Here is a 13818-nt window from a genome sequence, read left to right as displayed (position 1 = left end):
AGTTTTGCGTGCCACCCAGCTCGGGTCCAAATGACTTGGACATAACATTGCTTTGATGGTTGCAAAGCAGAAGTGGGAGTCGTTAGTTCTTTTCACAAGCTGTCCAAATATCCTCCATATCTTAAAGAGAAGGCTGTTGAAACTTTATGCCCAACTCTCACGCCCTTTCTCCATTTAGTCTGTGTTAAATGAGAAGAGAAGCCCCGAGAGGGGAAAAGGAGACTCGAGCAAAGGCCTGGGTGCAAGGATTAGATCTTTTTCGAGTGATGCAACAGGGTCAGCCTGACGACGAAGACAAGGAGCTGGGAGCTTCTGGGAGGGAGAAAAATCAGTATCGCGGGTGGGAATCTGAGCGGGGGATGGGTTTTGAAGGACTGGGGAACGGGGTCATTTTTAAGTGAGTGGCCCAGGTTGAGGGATCTAGTCCGGAGCAGAAGGAGGAAGACGAAGACCGAGGAGCGGGCAGGTAGGCGGGTAAAAAGGCGGGCAGACGGCCCCGAGGGAGGGGCAGCAGCGCGGAGAAGGAAAGAGTGGGAACCACGGGGGCCACCGGGGGCCGGGCAGAGGGCCCGGGGCGGGGGCCATGCAAGGGGGAGCGGGGTGACCTGCCCGGCGGTGTGGGAACTGAGGTGCGCGCGGCCGCTCAGGAGATCCTTGCGGTCGGGAGGGCCTGGGCACCCGCGCCGGGGCAGGGGCGCCGGGCCCCCAGGGCCCAGGGCCAGGGCAGAGCAGCGCGGTGACAACGGTCGCGGCCCCCGGAGCGGGCTGTCCGGCTCGAGCTGAGGCGGGGATCGCCGCCGAGTCCCGGCCCCGGGGCTGAAGAGAGGGAGGCCGGCCCGGAATACGGCTTTTAGGGAGGAGGGTCGAAGGGGACGAGGACGGGCCCGGGACGGCCGGGGCCGGCGCTGGCGCTCTCACCGGGACAGGTGCTTCAGGATCTGCTTCTTAATGAGCCCGGCCATGCCGGAGCCGCGGCCCGCGCGGAAGGTGGGCGGGCGGCTGTGGCCTCCTCAGCGGCGAGGGAGACGCGCGACCCCTCACCTCGCCGCGGCGCGGGGACCGGATGCCGCCGCTGCCGCCGCCATGGCGCTCTCCAGCCCCTGCCCCGGCACCCGGAGCTCCGCCGCGATCCCACCCACCCGCGCGGCGAGGCGGAGATCGCGCGCCGCCAGCCCGGCTCCGCCGCGGTCCGGGGTGCGCTCGGCGGCGGGGGCGCGCGCGGCGGGAGGAGGGACGCGCGCGGCTGCGGGGGCGCGCGCGGCGGGAGGCGGGGCGGGCGGGCTCCAGGCTCGCTCTCTCGCTAAGCCCCGCCTGCCGCCTCTCAGCCAAGCGAGATCTGAAAGCCTTCGCCTGTCAGCTGCCGGAGTTTCACACCTCGGCTGTCGCCTTGAAGAATCGGGGAAAGGCGGCGTTCTCTAATTTTTTTTTTTTTTTGCAGGAACTCACTAGATAATTGCACATTTCGCGGTCCACCTCTCTCATTCATTTCGCTCACACATTCACTCATTAGTTGAGCACCAGCTAACTGTACTCCAGGAATCGAGCCGGGGAGTGAAGAGTAGGTTCAAGGACCTCGCAGGCCCATAGTACCACGACACTCTGCTGCTTTGTGAAGAGTGACAGGGGGACACCTCGTCATCGTCTTTGTGCCCCTCTTAGCCTCCATCCAGTTAACCAGCGGATAAATGTTGACTCAGCCCGTACGAGGTGCACTGCAGAGGCCCCCATTCCCAAATGCTGGGGGCAGCAGAAAAGGAGGCGGTAACTTTAAATGACCAAGGACTTCAGAGGTCGCCTTTTTTACAAAGAAGGAAACTGAAGCCCAGGGAAATAGCTGAAAGAGCTTATTTAAGGTCACAGCTACCTAGTGAGAGACAAGAGGCTGGAGCCCAAGTGTTCTCAGTCCAGTGCCACCTCCACCCTAGTCCACCCATACACCTAGATTCTGGCAAAGGTGAGAAGGTGGCAGTCTTCAGGACTCACACCTTCAAGCAAAACTCTGAACAAACTACTCTCCGAGACAGGCTTATAGGAAATCTGGCCACCAGTTAAGTTTATTCGTTCTTGTAGACACACAGTAGATGAACATAGCAAAAGTCAAGATGTCTCCTCCCTTGTTCCTCAGCCATTCAATTCTCTTCCCCTAACAACTGTTACCTGATTCCAGAGATAGTCTGAGTATATGGTGAAACATATAAATGTTAGGGTTTTAATATAGACAAATGGATTCCTATGCCTCTTAGTCATAGTAAATTCATATTTCCCAGAAGCTCCCCCCCACCGCCCCCGCCACTGGGTTCTCTACTATGCATTTCTTTCCATCAGAACTGCATAATCTATAATTTCTCCATCTGCCCTCCTCTCACCAGAATACATCCTAGGGACCAATAGATCCCACAGAAGAGATTTCTTGCCAGGGATATTGATCATAATCCCTCCTTCTAATTTGGCTGTCAGATGCAGGGGCCTCTGGGTCATTTTTTGCATTTCATGTTCCTTTTCCTAGAGAATCTAGCAGCTGACTGGATATCTGACATCAGCGATATAAAATAAAACTCTCCTCAAGGTCAAAGACTCATCATCCTTGCTGGATGATTCACCATGCCTGATGAATGAGTTATTTTTTCACTGAAAGCAAAAACTTATGCTCTAAAAGAAACACATGGAACAGAAGCATTCCTACTCTCACCAATAGCACACTTTCCCTGCAATGCTAAGAATGCAAAGCATATAAAGGCAAAAGAGATTTGGGGCCAATTCATATTTTTTCTTTAAGGTTAATCCTTTCAAGATTATTGTAGATTAACATTCAGTTGTAAGAAATTATAGCGATCCCTGTATACATTTCACAGTTCCCCCCAATGGCTTTTTGTTGTTGTTCAGTCGCTCAGCCGTGTCCCACTCTTTGCAACCCCATACACTGCAGCACTCCAGGCTTCCTTGTCCTTCACCATCTTCTGGAGCTTGCTAAAATTCATGTCCATCGAGTCAGTGATGCCATCCAACCAGCTCATCCTCTCTTGTCCCCTTGCCTTCAATCTTTCCCAACATCAGGGTCTTTTCCAATGAGTCAGCTCTTTGCATCAGGTGGCCAAATCACTGGAGCTTCAGCATCAGTCCTTCCAATGAATATTCAGGACTGATCTCCTTTAGGATTGACTGGTTTGATCTCCTTCCAGTCCATGGGACTCTCAAGAGTCTTCTCCAACACCACAGTTCAAAAGCATCAGTTCTTCCGTGCTCAGCCTTCTTTATGCTCCAACTCTCATAACCATACATGACTACTGGAAAAACCATAGCTTTGACTAGATGGACCTTTGCTGGCAAAGTAATGTCTCTGCTTTTTAATACTCTGTATAGTTTGGTCATAGCTTCCCTTCCAAGGAGCAAGTGTCTTTTAATTTCATGGCTGCAGTCACCATCTACAGTGATTTTGGAGCCCAAGCAAATAAAGTCTGCCACTGTTTCCATTATTTCCCTGTCTATTTGCCATGAAGTGATGGGACTGGATACCATGATCTTAGTTTTTTCACTGCTGAGTTTTAAACCAGCTTTTCACTCTCTTTTAACTTCATCAAGAGGCTCTTTAGTTCTTCACTTTCTGCCATAAGGGTGGTGTCATCTGCTTATCTGAGGTTATTGATATTTCTCCTGGCAATCTTGATTCCAGCTTGTGCTTCATCCAGCCCAGCATTTCTCATGGTGTACTCTGCATATAAGTTAAATAAGCAGGGTGACAGCATACAGCCTTGACGTACTTCTTTCCCAATTTTGAACCAGTCTTCTTGTTCCTTGCCCCAGTGGCAACATCTTGTAAAACTTTAGTACCATATCACAACCATGATGTTGACATTGATATGTTCAATGAACAAAACATTTCTTCCTGATATGAATGCCTTTTATTTCCTTTTCTTGCCTTATAGTGTGGGCTACCAATCCTGGCACTTTGTTTAATAAGACTGGTGAGGGCAAGCATCCTTTCTTTGTTCCTAAAGCATTCATTAAGTCTTTTGGCTAAGTGACTAAGTCACATCAGTCGTGTCCCACTCTGTGTGACCCCATGGATGGCAGCCCACCAGGCTCCCCCGTCCCTGGGATTCTCCAGGCAAGAACACTGGAGTGGGTTGCCATTTCCTTCTCCAATGCATGAAAGTGAAAACTGAAAGGGAAGTCGCTCAGTCGTGTCTGACTCTTCACGACCCCATGGACTGCAGCCTACCAGGCTCCTCCGTCCATGGGATTTGCCAGGCAAGAGTACTGGAGTGGGATGCCATCACCTTCTCTGATTAAGTCTTTTACCAGTAAGTATAATATTAACTGTAGATTTTTTGTAGGTGCTCTTCCCAATTTAATGAAGTTCTCCTCTATTTCTATTTTTACTGAGAGTCTTTACCAAGAATAAATGCTTTTTTCAAAGGCTTTTTCTGCTTAAATGCTATGTGATTTTTTTTTTTTTAGGCTGTTAACATGATGCGTTACCCTGACTGATTTTTCAAATACTGAACCAGCCTGCATCCCTAGAGTAAACTTCATTTGGACATGGTGTATAAGTACTTTTATATATTGCTGCACTCTCTTTGCTAATATTTGCTTAAGAATCTGTGTTTATTTGCTTAAGAATTTGTGTATATTTTCTTGATGGCTAATGATTGAGCATCTTCTTATGTGCTTACAGGTCATTTGTGTAACTTTTTCGAGAAATGTCTATCCAGATACCTTGTCCATTTTTTAATTGGGTTATTTGTCTTTTTATTATCAAATGCAATCATTTTTATATTCTAGATTACAAGTCATTATCAGATATATTATTTGCAAAACTTTTTCCTACTGTCTTTTCATTTTCCTGATTACAATCTTTGAAACAAAATTTTTAATTTTGGTTATCATTTATCTTTTTTATTCACTTATTGCTGTGTTTTTGGTGTTGTATCTAAGAAATCACTGCATAATCCAAGGTCATGAAGATTTACATGTTTGTTTTCATATAAAATGTGTATAGTTTTAGCTCTTACATTTACTTGAAATGACCCATTTCAAGATAATTTTTGTATATGGGGACCAACTGCATTATTTTGCATGTGAACATCTAGTTGTCTTAGCATCATTTATTGAAAAGAAATTTTTCAATAAATTTCATTATTGAAATGAATATTCTTTCCCCATTGAGTTATCTTGGTGAAAATAAACTGCCATGCACCAGGAACTAATATCGGTTGTATGTCAGTTATACTTCAAAAACAAACTAAAAGAAAAAGAAATCTGATTTGTGGTTACCAGAGGTAGGGAGGAGAGGGTGTGGGGAATTGCATGAAGGCAGTCAAAGGTACAAACTTCCAGTTACAAGATAAGTACTGGGGTGAAATGTACAATATGATTAAAATCATTAACATTACTGTAAGTTTTATATAAAAGGTAACAGTAAATCCTGTGTTCTCATCACAAGAAAAAATTTTTTTTCTTTTTTTTTGGGCTGGGGTGGTCATCACTGCAGCGCTCGGGCTTTCTCTAGTTGCGGAACACAGGCTTAGTTGCCCTGCGGCATGTGGGATCTTAGTTCCCCAACCAGGGATCGAATCTATGCCCCCTGCATTGGAAGGTGGATTTTTAACCAGGGAATTCCCCCCCAAATTTTTTCTGTTTCTTCAATTTTGTATCTGTATGAGATGATGGATGTTCACTAAACTTACTACGGTCATGATTTCAAAATGTAAGTCAAATCATTATACTTCATACTGTAAACTTACACAGTGCTGTATGTCAATTATATCACAAAACTGGAAGTAAAATAATAAAAGAAAATTAGTTGCCAATGAAAGTATAGATCTATTTTTGAAATCTTAATTCTATTTCATTCATCTATATATCTAATCTTAAGCCAGTAACAGTGTCTTGATTAGTGTAGTTCTGTAGTAAGTTTTGAAGTAAGACATCTATAGTGGTTTTGAGTATATAGCTTTTATAAATTTTAGTTGTATGTTTTTTAATTGTTCCTCTAGTTATTATATTACTTATGCATACCTTATCACAATCTACTGGTATTGCCATTTACCAGTCTAGTGAAGTATAAAAAGCTTACCTTTTATATTCTTTTTTTCTCTGGGAGATCTAGTTGTCTTAAATATTTCCTCTATGTACATTTATAGCTGCATTAATCAGTATTATGATTTTTGCATCAACCATCAAACATAATTTAGAAAATTCAGGAAAAGGAAAATCTCTTGTACTTACTTACCTGTATTTTTGCTTACCATATTCTCATCAATCCTGATGAGATTCATTCATTTATTCATTCATTTATTGTTTTTCTGTTTGGAGAACTTCTAGTCATTCTTTTACAGTATATCTGCTGGCAACAAATTCTCTTCATTTTCTCTCACTGGAGAACATCTTTATTTCCCATTTGCCCCTGAAACATTATTTTCACAGGGTATAGAATTCTGGACTGATAATTCTTTTCTTTCAGCACTTGAAATCTGTTTGCCACTTCCTTCTGGCATCCATGGTTTTTGATGATAAATCTGCTGTCCTTCAAATTGTTTCCCCTCAAAAGTAGGGTGTCATTTTCTCTGGCTGTTTTCAAACTTTTTGTTTTCAGTTTTCATAACTATGTAGATTTCTTTGAGTTATCCTGATTGTTATTCAGCTTCTTGAAAATGTGTGTTTATGTCTCTTGCAAGCCCTTGGGAAGTTTTCAACCATTATTTGTTGCAGTACCTTTTTTGGCTCTCTCCTTTTTTCCCCTCCTGGAAGTCTGATAACATGAATATTAGATTTTCAGGGACCCACAGGTCCTTAAAATTCAGTTCATTTTTTTAAGTCTATTTCCTGTTGTTCAGATTGGGTATTTTTTATTGTTCTATCTTCAAGTTCTGATTATTTCTGATTACTGTTTCTTGTTGAGACTATTCATGAATTTTTTTTACTTATTTGGCGGTTCCAGAATTTCCATTTGGTTCTTTATATCTTTTTGCTCACTAGAGCCTTTTCATGATGCCTGCTCTAAAATCTTTTGTCTAATTACTCCAGGAGCACTATCAGCTTACTGTTGACAGGTATCAATTGCATTTGAAATGTAGTTTGAGATCTTCCTTGATCTTGGTCCAATGAGTGATCTTAGATAGAAATCTGGATAGTTTCATATTATGTTCCGAGATTCTGGATCTTATTTAAATGCTCTGTTCTGCTAACTTATCCTTGCAATGCAGAAATGGGGAGGTACTTTCTTGTTACTATCAGGTAGAAACAGAAGTCCAGGTTGCCCAATTAGCCTCCTTGGATACTCAAGGAAAGAGTTCCTCATTACTGCTGGGCTAATGTGAAAGTTCTGGCTCTTCAGCAAGCTTCAGCTAATACTTCTCTAGCTGGGAAGTGGCAGAGTGCCTTGTTATTGCTCCCCACAGCCTCATCACCATTGGACATTGATAAAAGTCCTTAAAAGTTCTGACTCAGCGTCTTCTGACATCTCAAGAGGGGGCAATGCCCTGTTACTGCCAGATGGGAATGATAATCCAAGCTCTTTTCTCACCATCCTGGCAGGGGTTTGGGGCACTTCATTGTAACCTCACAAGGGTGGAAATCTAACTCCCCACTTGGTCTTTGTGGCATGGATTGGGGTAGGGTGAGTTTCTGTGGGGTTTGGCTGGAATAGAGTGGTTATTGTCTAAAAGTTTTCTGACTTACTAAGCTACCTCTTTTCTGTTTGTTTGGATACAGGAAGCAGACTTTTCATGGAGTGTATTTTTGTCTGTTGCCCATTGGAGATTCCTGGTTCCAACTTCTTCAGCTCCAAGTCTGGCACCTTTGAGGCAAACAGAAAATCCGGAGAGCTCATTATGTTGTTCTTTGGGTCACAATGCCCTAGCAGGTCAGCCTTCTTCTCTCCGCCTTTCAGAGTTTCCTATGCTTGTCTGTTGTTGTTGTTTTAATTTTTTGGCTGCACTGGGTCTTTGTTGTAGCACACGGGCTCTTCACTGCAGCAAACAGGCTTTTCCTAGCTATGGTGTGTGGGGGCTTCTCCAGTTCTGAGTACAGGCTCTAGAGTATGCAGGCTGAGTAGCTGTAGCACAACGGCTCACTAGTTAGGGTGCGTGGGCTAGATGTTCTGCAGCATGTGGGATTTTAGTTTGCTAAACAGCCATCGAACCCACATCCCCTACATTGGAAGGCAGATTCTTAACCACTGGACCACCAGGGAAGTCCCTCTTATGCTTGCTTTTTATGTATATAATGTGCAGGGTTTTAGTTGTACTCACTGGGAATAGAGAAATATACACCTATTCTATATTTCTGGAAGCAGAAGTCCATATATTTTTTTAACTTTTTATTTTGAAATAATTATAGATTTACAGGAAGTCATTAATACAGAGAAGCCCCATGTACCCTTCACCCACTTTCCTACAATGGTTATATCTTACACAACTACAGTTCAATATAAACCCCAGGAAACTGATCCTGGGGATGCATGTGTATAACTGTCACTCATGATGTGCAGCCTGTGTAACCACTACCACAATAAAGATACAGGATTATTTCACCACAAAGCTCTCCCTCGTGATACCCTTTACAGTCATTCCCGGCTGCCCCATCTCCACTCCCAACACCGTCCCTAACCCTTTGCAACTACCGATTTGTTCTTCATTTCAATAATTTTTGTTATTTATACAGATGGAATCATGCAGCAGATGCCCCTTTGAGACTGGCTTTTTTCACTCAGCATACTGTCCTTGAGATACATCCAAACTGTTCTATCAAAGTTCCTTCATTTTTATTGCTGAGCCATATTCTACAACCCATACATTTTAAAACCACCTAGGTAATCACTGTATTTCAGAGACAGTAGCTTTCCTCACCTGCCTGGCAGGATAGCCACATCTCTAAATTCATGATTGGGGATCTTCCCTGGTGGTGGTCCAGTGGCTAAGAATCTGTCTTGCAATGGAAAGAACACAGGGTCGATCCCTGGTCAGGGAACTAACATCCCACATGCCTAAGCCTATGTGGTCTGGAGCCTGTGCAGCACAACTACCAAGCCTGTGCGCTTGAGTATGTGCACCACATGAAAGATCCCACATGCTGCAGCCAAGACCTCATGCAGCCAAATAAACAAATAAATTAAAATATTTTTAAAAAATTAATTCATGATTAGCGAGTTCCCTGGTGGTCTAGTAGTAGGATTAGCTCTTTCACTGCTGTGGCTTGGGTTCATTCCTTGTTCAGGAAACTGAGATCTCATAAGCCATGCAGCGCAGTAAAAAAAAAAAAAAATCATGCATTTGTACATAGTGTGCTTTGTATGGGACAAAAAAGGACATACACAGTGGCCAAAAATAACACTATACAGACAAGGAAAAGTAGTTTTATGGAAAACTCAAGAACAAAAGGGTTGAATAGCAAAGAGCAGATATTATTGTCTATAAAGATTCTTGAGAGTAGTTTCTAGTTTGTGGTAGTTATATCTTTTAAAAACAAGTTGAGGTGTGACTGACATAGAACACATATTATTCAAATTATATAATTTTTAAAAGTTTTGACATGCATATACACCTGTAACTGGAGAAGGAAATAGCAACCCACTCCAGTAGGCTTGCCTGGGAAATCCCATGGACGGAGGAGCCTCTCCGACTACAGTCCAAGGATTCACGTGAGTCAGACATGACTTAGTGACTAATAAACAACATGAAAACCCCAGAGTTCCCAAATATTAACTTTTATGGTCAGCATCTACATAGACTTACTTAAAATACTTGGTTGCCTTATGACCATCAGAATTCTTTCATGCCCACCTGTCTTTAGTTTGCTTCCTGATATTTGTGGCTTGCCTCAGCAATTCCCAACTTACTGTGACATTAGAACATGATTTCAGTGGGTTAATTCTACTTTATTAAAATTTAATGGCCATAAATAGCATACTTAATACATTATTGGGCTTCCCTTGTGACTCAGCTGGTAAAGAATCCACCTGCAATGCAGGAGTCCTGGGTTGGATCCCTGGGTTGGGAAGATCCCCTGGAGAAGGAAAAGGCTACCCACTCCAGTATTCTGGACTGGAGAAGTCCATGGGGTCACCAAGAGTCGGACACGACTGAGTGACTTTCACTATACACCTGTAAAGTCATTACCACAATGTCCATCACTGTCAACAGTTTTAGCTGTTTGCTGCTGTTCCTCCAAAAGAATAAGCAGACTCTGCTTCAGGGTCTTGGTATTTATCGGAAAGCCTGTGCCCTAAACATCTGCACAGCCTTCTACTAACCACTTCTAGTTAGTAGAAGGTCTTTCCCACAGACCTATCCCTTGCCTGCCATTCCCTATGCCCCTTACCGACGCCCCTTTTTCTTCATGGCACATACCACCTAACATTGGTATTTTTGTTTATTGTCTGACTCCCCCTTTAGAACATAAGCTCCAAAAGAGGAAGAACTTTCTTTTACCATCGTGTTCCCACCACTGAGAACAGTGTCCAAACTCAGAGCAATAGAGTGGCACACCCTAGGCAGGCTTCTCTAGCAGGAGTGCAATTTTTGTAGGGGGCGGGGAGGGAGACTGTGCGGCAAAGTGTGACGTGTGGGATCTTAGCTTCCTGACCAGGGATCAAACCTGCACCCCTTGTACTCAAAGCACAGAGTCTTAACCACTGGACTGCTAGGAAGTCGCCTAAGCCCATCGATACTACTTTCCTCTGAGAGTCTCTTTTTATCAGCCAGGTAGGTTCAGCTGCATGTGACAGAAAACTCAAGATAATGTGTGACTTCAATATTTACTTCTCTTTGACATAAAAGAAGTCAAAGGTAGGCAGAACATGGCAGCTCTTCAATCATTTAGGGACCTATGCTCCTTTTACCCAGAGAAGGCAATGGCACCCCACTCCAGTAATCTTGCCTGGAAAATCCCATGGACAGAGGAGCCTGGTAGGCTGCAGTCCATGGGGTCGCTGAAGGTCGTACAAAACTGAGCGACTTCACTTTCACTTTTCACTTTCATGCATTGGAGAAGGAAATGGCAACCTACTCCAGTGTTCTTGCCTGGAGAATCCCATGGACGGGGGAGCCTGATGGGCTGCCGTCTATGAGTCAGACACAACTGAAGTGACCTAGCAGCAGCAGCAGCAGCAGCAGCAGCTCCTTTTACCTTGCTAATACCATCTTTAGTAGCCAATTCATGGTCCAAGACATTGCCTGCATTTCAAGCAAACATCATATCCACATTCCTGTCAGCAGAAAAGGACAGAAAAAAAGGCACGTTCTCTCTTGCCACATGGCCTCACCTAGTTACAAGCTATGGGGAATGTGCTACTCATTGCAGATGGCCATGCATCCAGGTAAAAACTCGATGTTCTCTTGTTAAGGAAAGTAGGAGGTACCAGGGTGAGCAATCAGTAATGTCTAACTGCCACCCTAGGCTCTACTGTTTTTCTTCTTTTTGACCTCTTTACATGCTTCTCTCTCCAGCAGAGGCCTGAGACTTAAATTCTTTGTCCCACCTTTTACTTCTATATTCGTTCAACAACCATCCCCTAAAAGTGGATGTGATGTATAGGCAAAGAGGAGGAGGGCAGGATTAAGAGACTTGTTTCTTAGGGTCACTGTGAAAGCTAAGTACTTATAAAGGGCTTTGAGATCTTGGCGTTCTGTGCTGATTTCAAAGTCTCATCATTAGATAAGGATGTAAGTCATCTTATGGGCTTTTCTTAATTGACAGCCAGGGAAAGATACTTACTCAAAAGGAACGAGTATGGAGAAGCTGGACAATCACCTGCTAGGTGATCAAAATTACTATCATCAACAAGGGGGGATGCCTGTGTGCCTGCCTACAGATATGATATCCCAGGGATGCAACTGAGGACGTGTACCCAAATGCAATCATAAGGAAACATCAGGCAAACCCAAAGTGAGGCGTGAGGAATATTCAACAAAAGATGGTGAGATAAACAAAAGATGGTCATAAAAGACAAAGAGAGGCTGAGGAACTGTTCTACATTAAAAGGAGACTAAAGAGATGTGGCCCCAAAAAAGTACATGATTCCAGAAAGGATTCTGTACAGGAAAGGGGAAAAAAATACAAGGACAAATATGAAACATGGTTGGTAGATTAAATTATTGAATCGAGGTCGATAATTAAAACCACAGTGTGTAAGAGAATATATTTATTCTTAGGAAATACACACTTAAGTATTTATGGTAAAGGGCATGAGATAAACAATTTACTCTCCAATGGTTCCAAATAAAAGAGAGAGAGAGAGAGCAGAGGGCAAATAATAAAGTGAATGAGGTGAAATGCTAACAGCTAACAAAAGGTGATGGGTGATGCTGTCAAAGGGTATATTAATGTTGCTTGTGTAGTTCAACTTTTCTTTAAGTGTGAAATCTACCACCCTGACCCTTAAGGATTTCCCAAGTGAATCAGCGGTAAAGAATCTGCAGGAGACAAGGATTCGATCCCTGGGTCTGGAGGATCCCCTGGAGGAAGAAATGGCAACCCACTCCACTGTTCTTGCCTGGAGAATCCCATGCACAGAGGAGCCTAGTGGGTTACAGTCTATGGGGTCGCGAAGAGTGGGACATGACTGATAACTGAGCACACACCCTGACCCTTAAAGGGCAAGAACAATAAACAACATACAGTTTATTTTATTCCTGCACTTGTCTGATGAACTATTCTAGATGCTGTATTTGATCCTGGGCCAGAAAGACTAACCTTTATGCTTTTAATTAGGAGAGAAAGAAACGTCTTCAATTAGTTAATGTTTATTAAGGTCTTCATGTAAACAATACACTGGGCAAGTCTCTGGGACACTTCTCTCATGGCAACCTAAGGTCAGCCAGGCTTTTTCCTTCTGTTCACCTGATGAAAGAAACCATGTGACTGAAGTTATGTAAATGGGACACACACTTAATCACCACTGGACTTTTTCCATACAGGATGACCAAGTTAGCCTGCAGCTCTATGCAAGGATCCCATTTCTCATGCAGCCTGAAATTAAGGGGCCTGGCATTTTGACAAACCATTAACGCCAGACAGCAGACATGATGACAGCTTGGACTTTAACTGCCCTCATAGCTTTGGATCTGCCCACAGAGAAGGAAGCAAGTATGTTATCCCACACTGACCCTAATTTCTTCAGTTCTTGATATCTAGTAGATTCTGGTTTGTACTTATACAGATGCTCATATTACAGCTGACTCATATTTTAGAATTAAAACCAGATGTCTAAAGGCATAAAGCAATAGCACCAAGTTTAAGCCTCTTACAAAGGAAACATCTGATAATCATTCATTATAATAATAGTTTGCCCTAGGAGTTAATAAAATTTAAAAAAACCTTCTTTAGAATTATTTATTCCCACTTTTGTTCACTGTTAAAACTTCTAAGTCAACATATTATTTTCCTGAAACTTTGTAAAACACTTTTTTTCAAAGACCACAGAAATGTTTCTAGAGTAGATATTCAACCCTAAAAACATACTGTGGAAAAATCTTTATTTTAGGAAAACCTAGGTTGTTCCTAGTATCTGAGGCTATTTTTAAAACCTAAATAGACACCTGTGGGCTTCCTGTGTATCCACAGGCTCTTTACCCTGCACCTAACAGAGCCATCCAAACCAGAAACTTGCTGAGTCACATATAAGCTCCACTGGCATGGTTTTCCCTAACAAATCCTAAAGTCTACAGAAGATTTTAAAAACAAATGTAAGCTATAAAAGACACACAAATTATCAATTTCTAAGACTTAAGTCCTCCTTAAAAAGATGTGACAATAAAAAAACTAAAAAGCAACAAGTAGTCCTGGCAAAGGCTCAGACTAAGAAGCTGACTTAGCTTC

At 43.2% G+C, this 13818-nt stretch overlaps 1 protein-coding gene and 1 long non-coding RNA gene across 4 annotated transcripts in view; one reads left to right on the top strand and one right to left on the bottom strand.

The window, feature by feature from the left end:
* Positions 1-1223, bottom strand: part of BLTP3A (bridge-like lipid transfer protein family member 3A) — a 72942-nt gene extending 71719 nt beyond the window's left edge. The window contains exon 1 of one of the 3 annotated variants that reach the window (XM_086371242.1): positions 919-1223. In XM_086371242.1, the coding sequence (XP_086227368.1) occupies positions 919-962 (44 nt within the window). In that variant the 5' untranslated portion in view covers positions 963-1223. The remainder of the gene's footprint in view (positions 1-918) is intronic. The other 2 variants (XM_086371243.1, XM_086371244.1) reach the window with 2 other exon arrangements.
* LOC147346626 (uncharacterized) lies at positions 197-12629 on the top strand. Its single transcript, XR_015153061.1, has 3 exons — positions 197-466; positions 7714-7864; positions 12384-12629. It is a non-coding gene; the product is annotated as an uncharacterized LOC147346626 (long non-coding RNA).
* The last annotated feature ends 1189 nt before the right edge of the window (positions 12630-13818 follow it).

This window comes from Bos grunniens, chromosome 23, assembly GCF_055505025.1.
Source record: "Bos grunniens cultivar Pamir isolate PY7600 chromosome 23, Bosgru_T2T1.0, whole genome shotgun sequence".
NCBI lineage: Eukaryota > Metazoa > Chordata > Mammalia > Artiodactyla > Bovidae > Bos > Bos grunniens.
Note: the sequence above shows the minus strand (reverse complement) of the source record. Positions and strands in the feature narration are given on the sequence as shown.